General features: G+C 44.5%; 2 protein-coding genes across 2 annotated transcripts; both read left to right on the forward strand.

Annotated features, from left to right (window-relative positions):
- The first annotated feature begins 441 nt into the window (after nucleotides 1–441).
- LOC306981797 (growth/differentiation factor 8-like) lies at nucleotides 442–3659 on the forward strand. The gene is made up of 3 exons (XM_079581459.1): nucleotides 442–845; nucleotides 1362–1732; nucleotides 1949–3659. Exons 1-3 carry the CDS (start codon nucleotides 488–490, stop codon nucleotides 2327–2329), a joined length of 1110 nt encoding a protein of 369 aa, XP_079437585.1. The 5' UTR covers nucleotides 442–487; the 3' UTR covers nucleotides 2330–3659.
- A 1002-nt stretch (nucleotides 3660–4661) lies between these two features.
- stat1a (signal transducer and activator of transcription 1a) lies at nucleotides 4662–17912 on the forward strand. The gene is made up of 25 exons (XM_079581592.1): nucleotides 4662–4810; nucleotides 7209–7336; nucleotides 7428–7572; nucleotides 7828–7923; nucleotides 8124–8210; nucleotides 8310–8388; nucleotides 8463–8554; nucleotides 8648–8799; nucleotides 8865–9023; nucleotides 9099–9191; nucleotides 10238–10297; nucleotides 10373–10393; nucleotides 10474–10564; nucleotides 10629–10670; nucleotides 10739–10825; nucleotides 10896–10994; nucleotides 11207–11342; nucleotides 13010–13065; nucleotides 13420–13514; nucleotides 13598–13737; nucleotides 13823–14011; nucleotides 15037–15112; nucleotides 15187–15283; nucleotides 15434–15472; nucleotides 17896–17912. Exons 2-25 carry the CDS (start codon nucleotides 7209–7211, stop codon nucleotides 17899–17901), a joined length of 2265 nt encoding a protein of 754 aa, XP_079437718.1. The 5' UTR covers nucleotides 4662–4810; the 3' UTR covers nucleotides 17902–17912.
- Nucleotides 17913–21014: the final 3102 nt, after the last annotated feature.

Raw genomic sequence — 21014 nt, forward strand, 5'->3', positions numbered from 1 at the left:
TAGAATTTAACTGTTGTTATTTTTGTTTGTTCTGTTTTATTTTATTTATTATTTATTAAATCAATGGTTTAGTTTGATCATATTCCATCAAATGGGCCAATGTGCCATGCGTGCCTCTTATGATGCTATACAGCGCCATCTGGTGGGAACGTGCTGTAATTCAGTGTCACGTTCTAGTGTTTTTGTTTTGATGATGTTTTTTATGTTGGTTTCCACATCAGTGCCTCTTTGTGAGGAATGTGGGCACAAACCACATGACACTCAGTTCAATATAACGCAATGTTTTCATTATTTTCCCATTTTATAGCAATGACGCAATTACTGGAGGTAACTGGGTGATTTGAAGATTGTGAAAGTTTAAACCCAAGGACCCAGCAGTGGAGCGGAGGGAGGGGAGAGGGCAGTCCCTGGTCCCTCAGTCCCCCAGAGGCTGGACTTGTCTGGACTCTTGTTGGTGCGGACAGAGCTGTGCAGCCCTCAGTCCAGGATGCACGACCCGCTGCCTGTGTGCCTGCTGCTGCTGCTGCTGCTGGCGTGGGGGGGCTGCTCCGGCCTGAACGGCACATCCCAGCCCCCCGTGACCCTGCTGACGCCCCTGGACCCCACGGACCAGTGCTCGCCTTGCGACTTCCGCGAGCACAGCAAACTCATGCGCCTCCAGAGCATCAAGTCCCAGATCCTCAGCATCCTGCGCCTGGAGCGGGCCCCCAACATCAGCCGGGACATGATCCGCACGCTGCTGCCCAAAGCCCCCCCGCTCACGCAGCTCCTGGACCAGTACGACCCCCGCGTGGAGGAGGAGGAGCGGGCCAGCACCGAGACCATCATCACCATGGCAACCAAGCGTAAACGCCCCACACTCATGCACTTTTATCTATGTAACGTTTAGTTTGTGAAGTAAAGAGAGTGTGAGGAGTTCTGAGTCACTGGCATGGCAACATTTAAAAAGGACTACCACTACAAAGTGAAATAATAAACATCACAAAAAATGTCGAACTAAAGAAAACAAGAAAACTGGTGTCATACACACTTTAAAGGTGCATTATGCAACTTTTTATGCAAAAAAAAGGTTGATATTTGTGCATATTTACCCTTGTAGTGACCCAGCATCGTCTCGAGGACGCTCTGGGATCAATTGTTTGAAGGTTTTCACTGCTGACCAGAAAATCTACAAGGCGTCATGCTGACCACTCATACAGCCGCTGGGTCACTACTTTTTATTCCACATAAAAGCTGCATATTGCACCTTTAAAGGTTTTATAACCTGCACATGGCTTATTTTAAAATCATAAATTGTGATTTTGGGGCTCTAAGAAAATGTGATTACATTTTTAGCATGTGTTCCTTACCTGTGCCTCTAGCGGACCAGCTGATCCAGGAGCAGCTGTCCACCTGCTGTCTGTTCAGCCTGAGCCCGAAGATCCAGCCCAAGAACATCCTGAGTGCCCAGCTGTGGGTGCACCTGCGCCCGGCGCATGTGGTCAGCAGCGTCTTCCTGCAGATCTCCCGTCTCAAGCCCAGTAGGGCGGGCAACAGCACCAGGGTGCGAGTGCGCTCCCTCAGACTGGACATCGACACCGGGGCAGGGTCCTGGCAGAGCGTGGACATCAAGTCCCTGCTGCAGACCTGGCTCCGGCAGCCCGAGATCAACTACGGCATCGAGATCAACGCCTTCGACTCACAGGGAGAAGACCTGGCAGTAAAGTCCGCCGAGCCCGGAGAGGAGGGCCTGGTAAGAGAGACATGAACATGTTTCAGTTCTATCACGTTTCCATTGCACTATGGGGGAAAAGACAGTGGTTGATTAGTTTCTTCATGTCTGTCTGCAGGTTTTGGTTTGCATTTTTAACTTTCTGATCTGATTACATTTGAATAATGGCACAGCTACCTAGGTCACATATACATGTTGTCTCATGTTCTTTTTCTGCATCCCACGCCCTCTCCTCAGCAACCCTTCATCGAGGTGAAGATCCTGGACAACCCCAGGCGTTCGCGGCGTGATGGGGGCCTGAACTGTGATGAGAAGTCTTCAGAGACGCGCTGCTGCCGCTACCCCCTCACTGTGGACTTCGAGGAGTTCGGCTGGGACTGGATCATCGCTCCCAAGCGTTACCGAGCCAACTACTGCTCAGGAGAGTGCGAGTTTATGCACCACCAGCAGTACCCCCACGCCCACCTGGTCATCAAGGCCAACCCCCGGGGTACCGCCGGGCCCTGCTGCACCCCCACCAAGATGTCCCCCATCAACATGCTCTACTTTAACCGCAAGGAGCAGATCATCTACGGCAAGATCCCCTCCATGGTGGTGGACCACTGCGGCTGCTCCTGAACACCGTTAGCATGGTCCTGTAGGCTCAAGTCCATTATGATGCAGTCCAAACATTACCTTTAGTGCAGAGTATGTTGTGTTTGACCTGCTTAGAGAAGATAAGGCCCACACTTGCACACTGAAATATATACAGTAGAATAAAGATTGAGCGTACTCTTTCTGTCATGAACAAATATGTCTTTTACTGAGGTAACTGTAACAGTCCAGTCTATTGCAGTTACTCTCCTGTTATGCCATCTCCATCTGCCGATCATTGGCCCATCAAAATTCAGTTCAAACGAAGAGGACCCAGACTGCATTCTTGGTATAGAAAGGGAACAAACCGTTGACCTTATCGGTGACCAATGCTTCAATATTTGTGTGGATAAATAGAAAATTGAAACACAATTCCTAATCTAGTGATGCTGGCATTTGCAAATTTCAAGCATGCTTCATGGATTGGTTTTCCATTAGCATCTTCCCCGTAACGTGACTTGGAGAAGGTGACCAAGAACACAGAGGTTTGGGTCTGGAAGAGCTTGCTCTGTTGTGTTGATGGAGTGGAGTGTGTTATAGCTGCTTATAATCTGTGTCCTGAAGTGAGCCCTAATCCGCTGCAGGGGACTGTTCCAGTCGGAGACAAACATGAACCCAGTAACTCGGACATGACACTGTCCTCTGGACAAAGGGACACTCTGAACACTCTTCTCCTCAATGTGTTTGCAAACTCCTGACCCTGAATGTTACACAGCAGCTCTTATGCTTTTGTAAGTCATTGAAAGCTGCTCTGATGACACATTGAAGAGTCTAAATTTGCATATTTGACTAATAACAAAAGAAGCACCTTTTAAATTTAGTAATGCACTTTGTGTTGCTTACTGTATGCTTACTTTTGTAAAACCATGTAAACATCTAATGTAGATATTGTAATGAAAACTGGATTACACCTGCCATAGCAATCAGTCAGTTTGAGCAGATATGACCACCTCTTCAACCAGACACAAAAGTGCCAGTGAGGAGTTTATCAGAACAGCAGTTTGAAAGTGTTTGAATGTAAAATGTAAACCCCCGAGCGAGGCTGAGGCTGCGAGCAGATGGCTTCATGTTGTTGTGCTGCACATGGGGTTTCTGACCCTAAACACTGATGTCCTGACATTTGGGTTCTGTTCCAAGTTTGATCTGAGAACTTATAAAATACTTTTTCGTAGTCAAGATCTTGTTTCAAATGAACCCACTCATCACCCTGGTGGCGATAGCTCTCTGTGAAGACTTTGTCTAACGCCTTTTATTTGGTGCTTCGACCACAACCACAAGACAGCTTTCCCACCATCACTGTGGATGTGTGGGGTGGTGTCACTGGTTCTCCCACCATGTGTTGATTGTAGAGAAACAAAAACCTTACTGACAAAAAAAAAGATGGAAACAAGTAAAATCACCTAAGCCTATATACTGTTTTCTTTGCTGGTTTGTTTTTAATAATTACTTAAAACTGTGAAAGGAAGTTCAATGTTCAAGTGCAGCAATTTAATCTTTTAACCCCCAAATGAATGAAGATCATTGCCTGTAACAAGTTTCCACATTTTCTCCAGTTTGGCATTACCCAAATCTAAAAGCTTCTTGAAAAGAGCGCCAAAACAGCGACGAGAACGAGGTTGAAAATAAAACAAAAATGTGACAAAAAAAGCAGCGTCAAAAACAGTCCAGAAAAACAAAAACACAATAAAAAAGTGACAAAAACAGAAACATGACAAAAAAGCACCAAAAAGCAAAAGGTTTAGAAAATGCATAATGTCAGCAAGATAAACAGACCTCACTATCTGTACTACACCACCATTATTTGTGATTCTGGCAAATAAAAATGTATTATTATCTATTATCTGAACTCTTTCAAAAAAAAATTCAGACAAATATTACAAAAAGTGTAAATCAATTTTGTTAATTATATTTTCAATTATTTCATACTGAAACTGAACTAGAGATAAGTTTCAGTTTCACTCAGATCAGGACTGTATGACTTACTTTCAATTTCCCTGAAAGCATGTGACCACGTTGGCTGTTCTAATCAGGAGCCTGTCCTCCCCGCAGAGGAATGCCACGAAGCTGCCGTTCACAGAGCGGACAGTTAGTTTACGCTTCATTTTATTCCGAAAAACAAAGGAATTGGTACTTACACGACAAAATCCCCCTTCGTCCCTAATTCACGTGGATGAAATAAAAAAACAACGGCATGTTTATTACTTATTGTAGGAGTTCCTGCTCACAGAGAGAACAGCCGCGTTTGGACGACTTTTATTGGTCCTTACTTTTAGAAGGCGGGTCAACGGTATGGAGCGTGCACTGGGATTGGCTGCGGCCGTTTCCGTGTTATTCATATATCATTACACACAGTAGAGCCATAGCACAGACCACGCAGCGCATGTGCATAACACTTTAAGAAATAATAATACACTTTATATTTATCTACTGCGTTCTGTCCCGGTGCAAGAGGGCCAAGCTATAAAGGTAAGGTCAGTGTTGAGCCAAGGCAATATACGGGAATACTGCCGGTGCTCGATTATCTATTAATCTACTTGAAATGGAAAACTTGATTTAGATCCAGGACTTTGCTTACATTTGGAAAAACTACTGACAGTAATAATAGAGCGGGTTATTCTCGTGTCTGAAAATGCATCATAGTGGCAAAAATCTGCTAATTATTGTACAGTTTAGGTCTGTCACGACAATTACTATACCGGCTTTTCGTTCAATAAATAGACAACAAACGATTAATAATGATAATTGATTTGGGCTCACTGTACTATTAGCATTTTCCCCTTTTTGTTCTTTGCAAAACTTTCTTGTGGTATTTTAGACTATGATTATGCACTTTTAGAACAACGGTTTACTATATTTTTTTATTTGCTAGAGTTGACATTCGCTAGTATCGTTGTAGTCAATAATATCATTAATCACGATATTTTCCTGCCACAATATATCGAACCTTAAATTTGCTACAGGCCGAGTGCCGTCATTACATTTGCCTGATAACAAGATGGGCACATGGATAATAGTTCCACAGGCATAATGGTTTTAATGATGCTTCTACGTTAATGCATTGTTCTGAGTTCTGACATACATGTTGTATTGTACAGCAGTACTTAAAAAAAAAGCCTGAAACTTTACCCAACTTTACTGAAACTTTACTTTACAACTATTACATAACAACAACAATTGAAATGTCCATAATTTGCGGGAAGGTGTGTAAACTAAACATACTCGGGCAGTGTTTTTCAACCACTGTGCCGTGCCGTGAGATATTGCCTGGTGTGCCTTTGGAAATTATCCAATCACCTAGTTGTTGTTGTTGTTTTTTTTAAACAAATGCATTATTATCCACAAATAATGTACCGTTTTCAAGTGTCTGTGCTGTCTAGTGATCGGCAGAGTAACCATATTATACTCTTCCATATCAGGTAGTTAATTTCTTTGAGACAAGAGAATTAGTGATGTATTGAGGCGTTGTGGCGAGTGAGACTATACAGTGTTCCTAGCCAAGACACTTTGATGAGAACATTTTCTGCTGGTGGTGCCTCGTGATTATTTCAATGAAAAAAATGTGCCTTGGCTCAACAAAGGTTGAAAAACACTGTACTAGGGAGCACCAGCTCATGACATTGTCCGGCTTGAACTAAATCTGAACAAGCTTCTGGCTCATGCTTTGTGTAGACCATGTCAGTGAGATTTAGCTGATAGACCATAGTCATGCACATAACATGAAATACAGATGAAGTACAAAAACGTAACCGTAAGCAACTGACTCATTGGTAAGCAGTCAGCCTTTTCTGCCTAGAGGAGGGCAAAACTAGGATAAAGAGGAACCGTGGAAGGAGGTCGGGACTTCACTTCTTCTCTCTCTTTGAAGTCACCAGCTGGTTTTACTTTTTTCTAACTAGGAACAATAAACGCCTTATCTTTGAGACGGCTTCCATCTCCAGTGTGCACTTTGGCCATATCCAAATATCTGTCCTTGCTGGGTCATAACACATCGACACATGGATGGCAACTGGCAAGCGATGTTTTCACATACTTCAAAAGCTCCAAGAAGTCAGTCCAGCAGAATTATCTTTTTAATATTGATTTAAATTGTTTGATGTGCCTTTGTGTGCTGCATTTAATCCCTAGAGCATGCTGTCTACTGGTGAGATTACATTTTAGGTTTCTGTTTCTCCGTAAACTGTGGTTGTAGAATTGGGGTCAATGCCAAAATAAACCGGTAATACTTTCTTTTATGTCAAGTTTCTCAGGTATTTACAAGATGCTTTCACTGTCCTCTTAATGTCTGCCTGGGTAAGGCAAGTTTACGAACATTAAAGATTTGTACTGATGTGTTTTGTTTAATATAAAGAGTTAGGGCTGAAACAACAAATCGATTAATCGACAACTAATCGATTACTAAAATAGTTGTCAGCTATTTCAGTAATCGATTAATTGTTTTCTAGTGAACACAGACTAAAATAGAGCAAAAATGACATGACAATTGTGTATTTTGGATGAAAACCTACTTTATTTTTAAAGTGAGGGTCTGCAGTGTTTTGTACATTGTAAGTTTCATAAATATCTGTCTTTGCCTCGTCCAATCAGAAAGCAGAATTAGCACAAAGAGCCTTCTACAAATGTTTGCTTTAAGTTTACTTCATCAACATGTCCTTAAGCGGCGCCACTTTAGCTTTATGTGGTCAAAAAACTGAAAAAATACAATTTCCATGCACCTTTCACAGCCAAGCGATTAATCGATTAATCGTGAAAACAATCGGTAGATAAATCGATTATCAAAATAATGGTTAGCTGCAGCCCTATAAACTTATGCTCAGTCGTTCAGCCCTACTCCACAGTGACGTGTCTTCCCCTGTGTGCCCTGTAGATGGCGCAGTGGTACCAGCTGCAGATGCTGGACTGTAAGTACCTGGAGCAGGTGGACCAGCTGTACGACGACTCCTTCCCCATGGACATCAGGCAGTACCTCAGCAAGTGGATCGAGAGCATCGACTGGTCAGACTGTGCACACGCCGGGGTTCATGTCAGCAGCGGCCGTGGAAAGGTCAACCACGCTAAGGTCATTATTTGTGTGTGTGTTTCACAGGGAGGCAGTGGCGTTCAGCGTCTCCCTGGCCACGGTGCGCTTCCACGAGCTGCTGTCCCAACTGGACGACCAGCACAGCCGCTTCGCCCTGGAGAACAACTTCCTCCTGCAGCACAACATCCGGAAGATCAAGAGGAACCTGCAGGTATTTTTTACGCCTTTTTGTCAAGTTTTTGTTGCTTTTTTTGGTTGTGTTTTCATGCTCGTTGCCGAATTGGAGAAAATGTGCTCAGTTAAGGCGGGGCTAAGAGGTTCAATCCAATCAAAACAAGTCATCCAATAATGCCAGACCGACAGAACAGCAAGGTCGCGTGTGACGCAGTTACTAATGGCGTTATTTGTAAACGTTATTCCCAACTCTGGTGGGGGCGGTGTGTTGATGCTGAGGTGCTGTGTGCAGGACCGCTTCCAGGAGGACCCATTGCACATGGCCATGATCATCTGCAGGAACCTGAAGGAGGAGCTGAAGATCCTGGAGATAGCCAAAACCACAGAGGTAACACCCGGGCTTCTCTGGCACTGTGTATATACATTATACCGCCGTTCGATTACTCAAACATGGCATCAGCAGGATATCACTGCCTTCAGACTGTTTTTTTGCATTTTATTTGTGTTTATCATGTTGCAATCTGATTAGGCTTTAACCCACTCTCCTTCCCAGAGTTTTAACACCTGTTGTGGAATTGTTTTTTCCAGCAGGAGCGGGACGGCCCTGAGTCAGCCATGGTGGTGGAGAAGCAGAAGCTGGACAGCAAAGTCAAGGAGATGAAAGAACGAATTCAGGTGCGACACAGTGAACCCTCTGTCTTGTGTTTTCATGACCCTTATTGCGTCTCTATCCTATTATTACTTAGTACTTCTGGATACAATCTTATGTTACAGATGGCCGATCAGAACATTAAGAACCTGGAGGACACGCAGGACGAATACGACTTCAAAGTCAACACGCTCAAGAACACAGGTGCGCACGCGTCAAAGAAAAGTGTCTGTGGAATATGAGAGAAAGTAGCAACGTTTATGATTGGCTGTTGGCAGAAAATGAGAAGAACGGGATGACGCCGAAGGAGCTGGAGAGGGAGAAGCTGAACATCGAAAGAATGTGTCTGGAGCTCAAGGCCAAGCGACAGGTCGGAATTTAGTGGAACACTGGAACGGGGGATGACACACTGTTGAGTATTTGTAAAGCGTAAAGTAAAGCGGTGTGTTTGGGGGGTGTCCAGGACGTGGTGGCGCAGCTGGGCGAGCTCCTCAGTGTGATCCAGCCTATTATCTCAGACCTGGTCTCTGAGGAGCTGCCCGAGTGGAAGCAGAGGCAGCAGATCGCCTGCATCGGAGGCCCGCCCAACGCCTGCGTGGACCAGCTGCAGAACTGGTGAGCCGCGCTTCACTCATTAGACCGCACTCCTCATTGACCGACGCTGTGTTCTCCGCTCTCAGGTTCACGGCGGTGTCAGAGAGCCTCCTGCAGGTCCGCCAGCACCTGATGAAGCTGCAGGAGCTGGAGCAGAAGTTAACCTACGACAGAGACCCCATCACGCAGAAGAAGGACACCCTGGAAGCCCGAATCCACGAGCTGCTCAAGAGTCTGCTCTCCAAGTACGCGGGCGCTCACAGCACACACACACAGCCTGATACACTTTATGTTTCATGAATGCGTGTCCATGTGCTCAGCTCCCTGGTGGTGGAGAGGCAGCCCTGCATGCCCACGCACCCACAGAGACCCCTGGTGCTCAAGACGGGAGTCCAGTTCACCGTCAAGCTACGGTAAGGAAGAAGTGCAGAGTTAAGGCGCATGATTATTATGCAATTATTCCAGGCCCAGTCTAGACGTTTCAACTTATCAGCTTATGTGTCTTGTTCAATATTGCCTGTTTTTTTTACTTCCCTGACATTAGCAATGCAATGTATCTCTCAACATCTTGTACTTCTGGACACTTCAGGTCCGTTACTGCTGCTCAAAATGACAGCACTGGTAGATAATAGATTCCTGGTGACTTCATGCTTGATTTTTTTTCAGTCCGTTGCTTTACTTTACAGTTACTTTGTGTTTTTTCTGTTTCTTGCGTCTTTGACGTTGTTGGCCGTCCCAATATTTTTGAAATGTCAAGAGAGGTGCATCCCTCTGACAGGGATTCTACAGTTTTTGACTTTTCAGTGAAGACAGATGTCTTTTCCTTCCAATTTCTATGCTATTTTGTGCGAAAGAAAGAAACAGCATGATAATTGTAGCCTGATAAACCAGACCCACCTTCTTTCTGCACGAAAGAAAGTGGGTCTGGCCACGCACGGTAGACAAGTTGTTGATTGGCGGCTAAGGCCGAACCAATCACGACCGTCACAGAGAAATGAGAAGGTGACGTCACTCGCTGCACCTCTATGTTTTTAGTTCAATTAACGTTAACATCAGCCAAAGCTAATCATGGATGAAGTAGTCAAGGACTTTGCCTCGCGTTCTCCTCGTGAGTTTAGATTCACTTCATATTTTTTTAATTGGACGCAGCTGTCGTCACGTCCGCTAATCGCTAATTGGTTTATTTCACTGACAATCTGTGCGCGTTAGGCCCGCCCCTTTAAACTGCTCCAATTGTTCCGTGACCAGACTCATTCCCTGCGTGGAATGGACAGGGAAGAGTATGGCAGAGCCAGGCAATGATAATTGTGCACCTCATTCAGAGCGTGGACCTGCCTTGGCCACACTTCCTCTCCTCACATGGACGGCCTTCACCTGGGACACTTCCAACAGCCTTTCAGTTCGACACAGTTTTGTTATGAAAGTATTCAGACCTATAAAGTCCTCGTGTGGTTTGCAGATTCTTGGTGAAGCTCCAGGAGTTCAACTACCAACTCAAAGTCAAGGCACTGTTCGATAAGTACGCTGATTCATACGTTACTACATTAGCACACCGTCTTCATCACTGACGCACTTTCTTCTTCTCCTTCTCCAGGGACGTGACAGATAAGAAAGGGTCAGTATCGGCATGTTTTGAAATCATCACACAGATTCCAACTTTTCTAAATGGCTTGTCTTGCTGTCGTCCAATTTTAGGTTTCGTAAGTTTAACATCTTGGGGACGAACACCAAAGTGATGAACATGGAGGAGTCCAATGGCAGTCTGGCGGCTGAGTTCAGACACTTGGTAAGCCTGCAGTCACTCCTTACGCGAGCCATCACTTTATAACATCTTTATTTTCTTTATGCAGCAACTTAAGGAGCAGAAAGTAGCAGGAAACAGACACAACGAGGTAAAGCAAAAACAGGCAAATAATGCTTTACTTTTGCTGTTACCTTTAATTACAATGCGTCTGTTTAGGTTCCTCTTATCGTGACAGAGGAGCTTCATTCTCTGAGCTTCGAGTCTTCCGTGCAGCTGTTTCAGGGTCTGGACATCAGGCTGGAGGTACGAGAAACCAGGATTACAAAAATAAAACCCCGCAGGAATGTTCAAAAGGACCCTTGTCTGCTTTTAGGCCGTCTCTCTGCCCGTGGTGGTCATCTCGAACGTGTGCCAGCTGCCCAGTGGGTGGGCCTCGATCCTCTGGTACAACATGCTGACCACTGAGGCGAAGGTGAGGCTTTGACTGGAAATAACGTGGGAGCTTGCTGAGGCAGACTAAGCCAATACAAGTCGACATCTAGGCCAGGTCTATGTAAGGTCCATTCTAAATCAGAGAAAGATCCAGAACAGAGCTGCACAAATGATACTAATAAAGACCTGCTGTTTTTAAGCGCTGGTTCTCTGCGGTCTGTGCGTTTGCTGACGTTGTATCTCCGCCTTTAGAACCTGAAGTTCTTCCTGACCCCACCTGCTGCCAAGTGGTCCCAGCTGTCCGAGGTCCTGAGCTGGCAGTTCTCCTCTGTCACCAAGAGGGGGCTCAACACGGAGCAGCTCAACATGCTGGCCGACAAGCTACTGGGTCAGAAACACCACTCGCATGTCAGGCCAGAACAATCAAAAGAATTCACTTGTCCGCTAGTGTCTATTTAAGACTGGGGTAGGAAACTGATGATGCGTGGGACAAATCTATTCTCTAAGGGTGCACTCACACTTGACATCCAAACCGTGCCACTCTCTAGCTCGTTTGAGGAAAGGCCTGGATGCCCCGAACGGCCCGCACTCACACTTACACAAACCAACCGAGCCGTGGCCGGTTAGAGAAGCACGAGGAGTTGTTTACAAGCGTACGTGAGCAGCAGCAGCGCAACATAAAAACCTATACAGCTGCGTGAAATAATGTCTACTATGAGCCCTGTCAAATCTCTTCACTCCACTTTTCTTTGCATTTTACTACAGTTTAATAGCCGGGCTAACGCCAGACTAAAATCACAAGTGATATTTAGTCTGGGGACACCAATTCATTTTCTCGTAGGAGAGGTGTGGTTTACGATCGTCTATAGTCGTTTATTGGGCGCTATGAAAAAAAAAAAGAGTCTATCATGCGTCTGCACGTAGCCATAGCCAATCGTATCATCGTATGAGATGACGTATGACGTACCCGCTGTAAACTTTTGAGATAAACTATTTAAAGCTTGATCTGCTGCTGTCATGATGGATCCATTTTTTTATCCGTAAAGAAACTACAAGCTTCCGTATATCGAATAGCTCGTCATCGTCTTGCCGTCCCTCCTCGCTCTGTGATTGGTTCCCAAATCCATGCGAAAATTTCAGCCATGGTCCCCAGGCTGTTGTGCAGTTCCAAATGATTCGAGCGCACACAGCAGCACGGCGTTAGCCAGGTTAACAGTTTAACAAAAAGGGCTATGGTGAATATAATAGTCACTTTAAAAAAAGCGGAGAAATAGAGAAGTGCGCGTCCCCCTGTCCCGCTCAGCTGAGGCGGGGGGGGGAGCAGCACCTGCCGCTCTGAGCCTTTCTTTGGAGTCATATACAGCCTTCAAAAAGGCTACGAGAACAGAAGATCTGACGCTTAGTTTATGTCCTTCATTGCTGCTTCGGCCACTGGTTAAACAGCTTTATGTTGGTGAACTCCTGGAAGTCTACGCTTTACGTTACGACAAAGCACTTAACACGAACACGCACCGAAGTCACAAGTGATAAAAGCACCCGCAGGTTTTATCTGTCCCACTAAAGCCTGCGGCCAAACCAGGTACAGCAGCAGAGAAGCTCGGACACAGGGCGGGAGAAGCGCAGCCGCTCCCGTAAAGTCAGCCCGAGACGTGCGTGAAGCGGCCAGGGCGTCGGGGGTGAGCGGTCGGGGAGACGAGCGGTATGTGGCCGGGGGTTCGGGGAGCCGCCCAGGAGCGAAGTGGTAGGGGGCCTGCCTTTTCTCACTGTTTTACGTGACAAATGCACCCGCCCATACAACCGCCGCTTGTATCCGTGCGTGTGCGCAAACACGAGCAACCGAGCCGCGCTCTGGCCCACCTCCTCTAAGCGGCCAAAGTCCGGAACCGAGTCCGACCCGGGCATGTTTTGATTGTACTCACACTACACAAACTAACCGTGCTGAAGGGGCTTCCAGCGCTTGGGCGCGGTTCAGATGGACAAGTGTGCGTGCGCCCTGACTTGACCTGGTTAGTACTAGAGACAATCATGACTCTGACAGTGAGCGTGTGTTGACAGGATCCAAGGCCAAGCGTGACCCAGACGGACTCATCCCCTGGACCAAGTTCTGTAAGGCAAGTCACGGGCCACTTTATTATGTTACACGTATAACAATTCATCTAGTTTATCAGCAATTTGTGAATAATGAAGGAATATCTGCGTGCACTAAATGTGATTGAAACCAGTCCGTTCTTCCCCCATACAAATGAATGGTGAAGCCAGGCTCTATGTTAAAGTTTGGCGAGGTATGGCATGAACTGTAGCATTTAGCTCAGAGGACACTTTGATTGGGTAATTGTTAAACTCTTAAAGGTCTATACATTTATCAAATATTCGAACAAGGCTTTGACATCACCTACTGTGAATGTGATTGCGTTTTATGTGATCCCTTTAACTGACTTGTCCGATCATTTGCCAAACAATCGCAGCAAAGTTCCAATGAGAAGACCTTCCCGTTCTGGCTGTGGATCGAGGGGATCCTGGACCTGATCAAGCGCCACCTCCTGTCCCTGTGGAACGACGGGTGAGTCCCCCCTGCGCATGTCCCCCCCAGCCTGACGGCGGCGCTGTTGAGCTCACGTCCGCCTCGTTACTGTGTCTGCGCAGCTCCATCATCGGCTTCCTCAGCAAAGACAGGGAGAAGTACCTGCTCACCGACAGATGTCCCGGGACCTTCCTGCTGCGCTTCAGCGAGAGCAGCCGAGAGGGCGCCATCACCTTCACCTGGGTCGAACACGACGTGCACGGTACACGCTAAACACGCTAAACACGCTAAACACGCCTCACCGAGTGTCTCTCCCTCGGACCTCACGCTCGTCTCTGCTCCCGTAGGAAAGCCGATGTTCCATTCAGTGGAGCCGTACACCAAGAAGGAGCTGACGGCGGTGACCCTGTCCGACATCATCCGGACGTACAAGGTGATGGCGGCGGAGAACATCCCGGAGAACCCTCTGCGCTTCCTCTACCCCAACATCCCCAAGGACAAGGCCTTCGGGAAGTACTACGCCAAGCCCACGGAGAGTGAGTTTGCAGTACTTCTCACATCTGGCCTACTTCATATTTAAAGGCGGGGGGTCATGCAGCTTTTTGCCATTTCACTAAATCGTTCTCTCTCCAAAACATACCTGGAGATGTGTTTTCAGTAATCTTTGGAACTTCACAGGTTCTCACATTCTCAATAAGACCATCCTGAGGTGCTTTCCTCACTTCTCGATCTCTTACTAAACTTAATCCTTTCTTTGTGGAGTAAAAACATTTGCCATTGCTTCACTACAATCATTTTGTTTTTACTCTTTTTCATCAATATCAGTGTTGATTCGTCGACTAAAATATTTAGTCTTAATTTTAGTGATAAGTTTTAAGATTAGATAAGATTTAAGTGATATTTTTGGCGACTAAAATTGGACTAAAACTAAATTAAACGTTTCTCATGAGACTAAAACTATGACTAAAATGTCCAGATATTTTATTCGACTAAAATAAGACTAAATAAAATTAAAAAGGAGAGACTAAAATCATCCAAACTTCTATTGACCGTCTGAAAGAGCCTCATCTCATGTAAATTCACTGCTAAATGAACAGCTCTGAGCTTTGTTCATGTGGAGCAGCTCCATGAAGTCGAGGACCACGATTAAATATGATTATAATGAATATTATAAATATAAGTCGACTAAATTAGTCTTCATTTTAGTCGACTAAATTGACATGCAATTTTAGTCGACTAAAACTAGACTAAAATCCATCCATTTTCTTCCGCTTTACCCGGGGCCGGGTCGCGGGGGCAGCAGTCTCAGCAGAGATGCCCAAACTTCCCGATCCACACACATCTCCTCCAGCTGTTCTAAACTAAAATTGAAAAGTTTTTTTTTACTAAATCTTGACTAAAATTAAATGACATTTTAGTCAAAAGACTAAGACTAAAACTAAAATAAAATATGTTGTCAAAATTAACACTGATCAATATTGCATTTTTATAATAAAGGTGCGTTGAGGCAACAACGTATTATCCCAAACCAAACCTTCTAAATGTGCTCCTCTGCTTCCAGACCAAGAGCCCATGGATGTGGAGAACACGGAGAAGACCGGCTACATGAAGACGGAGCTGATATCCGTGTCCGAAGTGTAAGATGCACCACATAAAACCGCATATTTCTGTAAGAGTCGAAGGAGGTCCCAATGTGCCTGTGTCGTTGCAGACACCCGTCCCGATTGCAGGACACCATGATGCCCATGTCCCCGGACGACTACAGGCACCTGGAGCAGGTGGTGGGGCACCGGGACATCGACGCCATGGTGAGTCCTGCCCGATGGCTGAGCAGACACTTCCCCTCAAAGTCGTGTTTGTGCGCAAAATAAACCCGCGTGTGATTTTGTGGATGTGGGACTCTCCTTTTCTCAAACTCTCTGCTGTGTGTCCGTGTGCTCTCTGTGCTGTGCTTCCAGGCCAACAACCTGCTGGGATTTGAGCAGTTTGACGTCCAGGTAGATGCAGCTCCCACATAGATGGACAATGTGCATGAAGTGTGTGCATGTGTGAAGCACGAGAGCACGAGACATAGAGAATATTATGTTGTAGAGCTTTGAACCGTGTTACAGTGTGACATCATCTCAGTTTCTGTGTTTATTTTTTTCATGAACTTGTTTTGATGAAGTGGTTTGTCTGCAAGGCCGTGGGAACCCAGGGTGCTGAGGGCGCTGCAGCACCCCCGGGTGGATAGTTTGTGAACTGCAGGCAATATTAACCCCTTAACTCCCACCTGAACCGAGCAGATTTTCTCCAGCTTTACCCCAGTCCAAAAGCTTCTGGAGAAAAGGTGTGAAAATAGGAACAAAACTGAAACGAAAACAGGATGAAAATGTGAAAAAAAGTGAGAAAACATTGACGAAAAAGTGACAAAACACTTGCAAAAAATGACAAAAATGGACAAAAATTTGACAAAAAATTGAGAAAAAATTGACAAAAATGGAGGAAAAAATGGACGAAAAAGTGACAAAAATTTGACAAAAAATTGAGAAAAAATGGAGGAAAAATGGAGGAAAAAATGGACGAAAAAGTGACAAAAAAGTGAGAAAAATTTGACGAAAAATGGATGAAAAAATGGATGAAAAAGTGATAAGAATTTGACCAAAAAATGCAAATAATTTGACGAAAAAGAAACAAAAAAGTCACGCAAATTTGACAAAAATGAGACGACTGCCCAACAAAAAAAGTGATGAAAAAAAATCTGATGTGAGGAAAAAGATCACTTTAGTTTTGTAGGTCTTTCAAATGAGGCGTTACACTGGCCTACAGGATTTGGGTAAAGCTGAACTGGAGAAAATGCTCTCGGTTCAGGCGGGAGTTAAGAGGTTAATAAATAGGATTTATGCACAGAAAAAGTATTTTTGGGGGTAAATTTTGTCCCTGAGCGCCCCCTAACTAAAACATCTTCCCACGACTCTGTTTGTCTGTGTCTAGTCTTCCATGTGCTACGTGTGCTATAGCTGTGTTTCATTTCCTTGAATCTAAACATTTGTTGCAGACATTATTATTGACGGTGAGCTCTCCTGTTCTTTTCCAGATGAACGCGGATTTCCAGGGCGAAAGCTGAACGGCTGCGTAGATTTGACCAACGTGATCTTGCAACGGCTTCAATCCAGTGATAATAATAACAACAGCAGTAGCAGCATCGTCATCGCAAAATCCAAACGGTTTTGTCATAGACTTGTACAGAAACAAATTGCCTTTAATGTATTTTGTTGTTGCCACATGTGAACAGGCGTAGTCCTGCTATAGGAAATATGAAAACTGTAATTCCACAAAAGACTCATCGGGGCATTGTGGGAGAATGTGAAGCATTTGTCCAAAACTGAAACGCTCCCGACGATAGATAGTTTTCCTGTGACATTCTTCAAAACGCGCTTGCTTGGAACCTCTTAACTCCCGCCTGAACCGAGAGCATTTTCTCCAGTTCAGCTTTACCCAAATCCTGTAGGCCAGTGTAACACCTCAAGCTAAGATCTACAAAGCTCATCTAAATGGATCTTTTTCCTCCCGTCATAAGATTTTTTTCAACTCACTTTTTAGTCATTTTTTGTCTAATTTTTTGTCATTTTTTGGTAATTTTTTTATCTTTTTTTTGTCACATTTTTGTCTTTTTTTTTCTCTTTTTTTGTATTTTTTTTGTAATTTTTTTTTCTTTTTTTTGTCACATTTTTGTCTTTTTTTTTTTCTTCTTTTTTGTCATTTTTTTGGTCATTTTTTGTCACATTTGTTGTCATTTTTTTTTCTTTTTTTGTCATTTTTTGGTCATTTTTTGTCACATTTTTGTCATTTTTTCGTCACTTTTATGCCAAAGTTTTCTCACTTTTTTGCCACATCTTCATCATTGTTTTCATCTCAGATCTGTAAAGCCGAACTGAAGAAAATGTGCTCGGTTCAGGTGGGAGTTAAGGGGCTAAAGTTCCTGCACTGTCTGAAGCATTGCGTTTGACTCAAGTTAAACAAAAGCCTGGCCTTTGTTTGTTCATATTCTCTTTGGAAATGCGTGAATTGAGCCTGTTTAAGCCCCTCTGAAATCACTTTAAATCCACAAGCTAGTGCTAACTGTAGCTCGCACCCGCACCTGCCCTTCATGTGTGCGGAAAACCTGCATGTACATTTATTTGTGTCTTCGTTCCAAAACGGTAAAAAAAAGTGCATTGATCAAAACCTGCTGTGGCCTTAGTCCCACAGAGAACGAATGAGAGAGTGAACGGGTAAAATGTATGATTTTTTGTTTTTTTAGGAATGCTGTGAAGTCGGTTTGATGCTAAAATAGAATGTCAGAATAGAGCAAAAGAAAATTGAGTGGCTATACTTGATGTATCTCTCTATCTTACATTATCCTTCGATTTGTCCATTCATTTCAGATTCAAATATTTAGATTTAAATAGAATCTACCCATTTGAAGTTTTGAAGTCATTTTTCTCCCCAGATTATCTGTGTTGCTTTGTAACCAGAGCAAGTCAACTAAACGTGCTCCTCATGATCATCGCGTATAAAAACGGGGGGTAATTATGTGACGGAATGTAAATATGAACATGAATTAATATATTGCGGGTCAAAACAAATGTATTCTCAGAGTTTGTAATTGTAATTACGCTGATGAGAAGAGTTTGTCCAATTACATTTAATTAAGGGTTTCATTATAAAATGTCAATTACAAATAACCTAATCCAAATGAATATTTTGTATTGTTGTTTTGTCTTGTCTTATGCACCGAGACTCATTTGTATTCACTCATTGTTATAACGTATCAAAATGTATCAACATTTTCACTCCATTATTCAATAAAACTAAACATTTTGTGCCGCTTTTTGTAACAGTTTTATTAAAGAATGTGTTAAACGTATTAACTTTATTAACAGCGTACTATTTAGCATGTTGTCTTTGTTTTTGTATAACCACCTAAATACTAGTCTAGATTCTACAAGACAAACACGCCTGAGCCCCTGACCAGGCTCCGGGATGGGGCCACTTGTTACTATGGATCTACTTCAGGGTTTACACATTATTAACACTGATCAGTAAGACTCTGGAGGCTCCTCACTGACTACAGGGCCTAAGATTTAAAGCTGACTTTTTGTTGTTGTAAAGTATATGTGTTTTTACCACGACACAGCAAATAACAGACTTGTTGCATGGTCTTCACCTATTTTTTTTATCGAGTGATGAAACAGGTAGAATCTAAATTAGTGACATTTATTTTGGGGGTGGTCCTCCCCTCTTCGCTTTGCCACCGCTCAAAACTGTACTCAGGCTTGAAACATGTACAAAGACAATTTGTTTGAACAATATGGACATGCAGGAGGGATTGTGAGAGCTAGAAACAAGTTTGGGCCAAAGCAAAAAAAATGTCATAGTTCAGGCACTCCAGCTTTAACTCAATAAATTGCAGAATGAAATGTATTACGTTTTACAAATGTAGTTAAAATAATGTAAAAATCTATTTCTAGGTGATTCATTTCATGATAATGTCAGTTATTATCAGGTGTTTCAGGGGTCTTCAGAGCTGCCTGAAGCCCTGGGGGATCCGCCAGGGGGCGCTGTTGTGATCCTGAAGGCACTGACCTATGGCACTGACTGACCCTGATCCTGCCTGAGAGCGGCGTGTTTTTAGTTGTTTTCTGTGGAGCTACAACTGGGATAGACTTTATTTCAGTCAAAGACGTTTTGTTTTATGACAGCTTTCAAAAATAAATAAATGAACACATTTTTTCTGTAATAAGATGGTGAGTAAATAATGTTTTCAGGCGTTAGTGCTGAAGTGGATGAATGAGGCGTGAACGATGTTTAAAAAGTTGTGCATAATGAATCACATAATGAACAGGTTTATTGTTGTTGCTTCTTTTACAAATGTTCTGATAAACTTATACCAGAATCGCGCGTATCTCACTTATATAGTTATTTATCTTTTATATCGCCTTAAAATGTGCTGCCTTTGCGTTTTGTGGCAGTTGTAACCCAAACGTCCAGCAGATGTCAGTGTTGCACCGGCGGAGGCTCTGCAGGAGCAGCGTGATGGAACAGAGTGATGGAGCAGTGATGGAGCAGTGATGGAGCAGTGATGGAGCAGTGATGGAGCAGTGATGGATCAGTGATGGAGCAGTGATGGAGCAGTGATGGAGCAGTGATGGAGCAGTGATGGAGCAGTGATGGATCAGTGATGGATCAGTGTGATGGATCAGTGATGGATCAGTGTGATGGAGCAGTGATGGATCAGTGTGATGGATCAGTGTGATGGAGCAGTGATGGATCAGTGTGATGGATCAGTGATGGATCAGTGATGGAGCAGTGATGGATCAGTGATGGAGCAGTGATGGAGCAGTGATGGAGCAGTGATGGATCAGTGATGGATCAGTGATGGATCAGTGATGGATCAGTGATGGATCAGTGTGATGGATCAGTGTGATGGATCAGTGATGGATCAGTGATGGATCAGTGTGATGGATCAGTGATGGACCAGTGATGGACCAGTGATGGACCAGTGATGGACCAGTGATGGAGCAGTGATGGAACAGTGATGGAACAGTGATGGATCAGTGATGGAACAGTGATGGATCAGTGATGGATCAGTGATGGAGCAGTGATGGATCAGTGATGGACCAGTGATGGACCAGTGATGGAGCAGTGATGGAGCAGTGATGGAGCAGTGATGGAGCAGTGATGGATCAGTGTGATGGAACAGTGATGGATCAGTGATGGAACAGTGATGGAGCAGTGATGGATCAGTGATGGAGCAGTGATGGATCAGTGATGGACCAGTGATGGACCAGTGATGGAGCAGTGATGGAGCAGTGATGGAGCAGTGATGGAGCAGTGATGGATCAGTGTGATGGAGCAGTGATGGATCAGTGATGGAGCAGTGATGGAGCAGTGATGGATCAGTGTGATGGAGCAGTGATGGATCAGTGTGATGGAGCAGTGATGGAGCAGTGATGGAGCAGTGATGGATCAGTGTGATGGAGCAGTGATGGATCAGTGATGGAGCAGTGATGGAGCAGTGATGGAGCAGTGATGGATCAGTGTGATGGAGCAGTGTGATGGATCAGTGATGGATCAGTGTGATGGATCAGTGATGGACCAGTGATGGAGCAGTGATGGAGCAGTGATGGATCAGTGTGATGGAGCAGTGATGGATCAGTGTGATGGAGCAGTGTGATGGAGCAGTGTGATGGATCAGTGATGGATCAGTGATGGATCAGTGATGGATCAGTGTGATGGAGCAGTGTGATGGAGCAGTGTGATGGATCAGTGATGGATCAGTGATGGATCAGTGATGGATCAGTGTGATGGATCAGTGATGGATCAGTGATGGATCAGTGTGATGGAGCAGTGATGGAGCAGTGATGGATCAGTGTGATGGAGCAGTGATGGAGCAGTGATGGATCAGTGTGATGGAGCAGTGATGGATCAGTGATGGATCAGTGATGGAACAGTGATGGAGCAGTGATGGACCAGTGATGGAGCAGTGATGGATCAGTGATGGAACAGTGATGGAGC

Source organism: Gobius niger (assembly GCF_951799975.1).
Source record: "Gobius niger genome assembly, chromosome: 23".
Classification (NCBI taxonomy): Eukaryota; Metazoa; Chordata; class Actinopteri; order Gobiiformes; family Gobiidae; genus Gobius; species Gobius niger.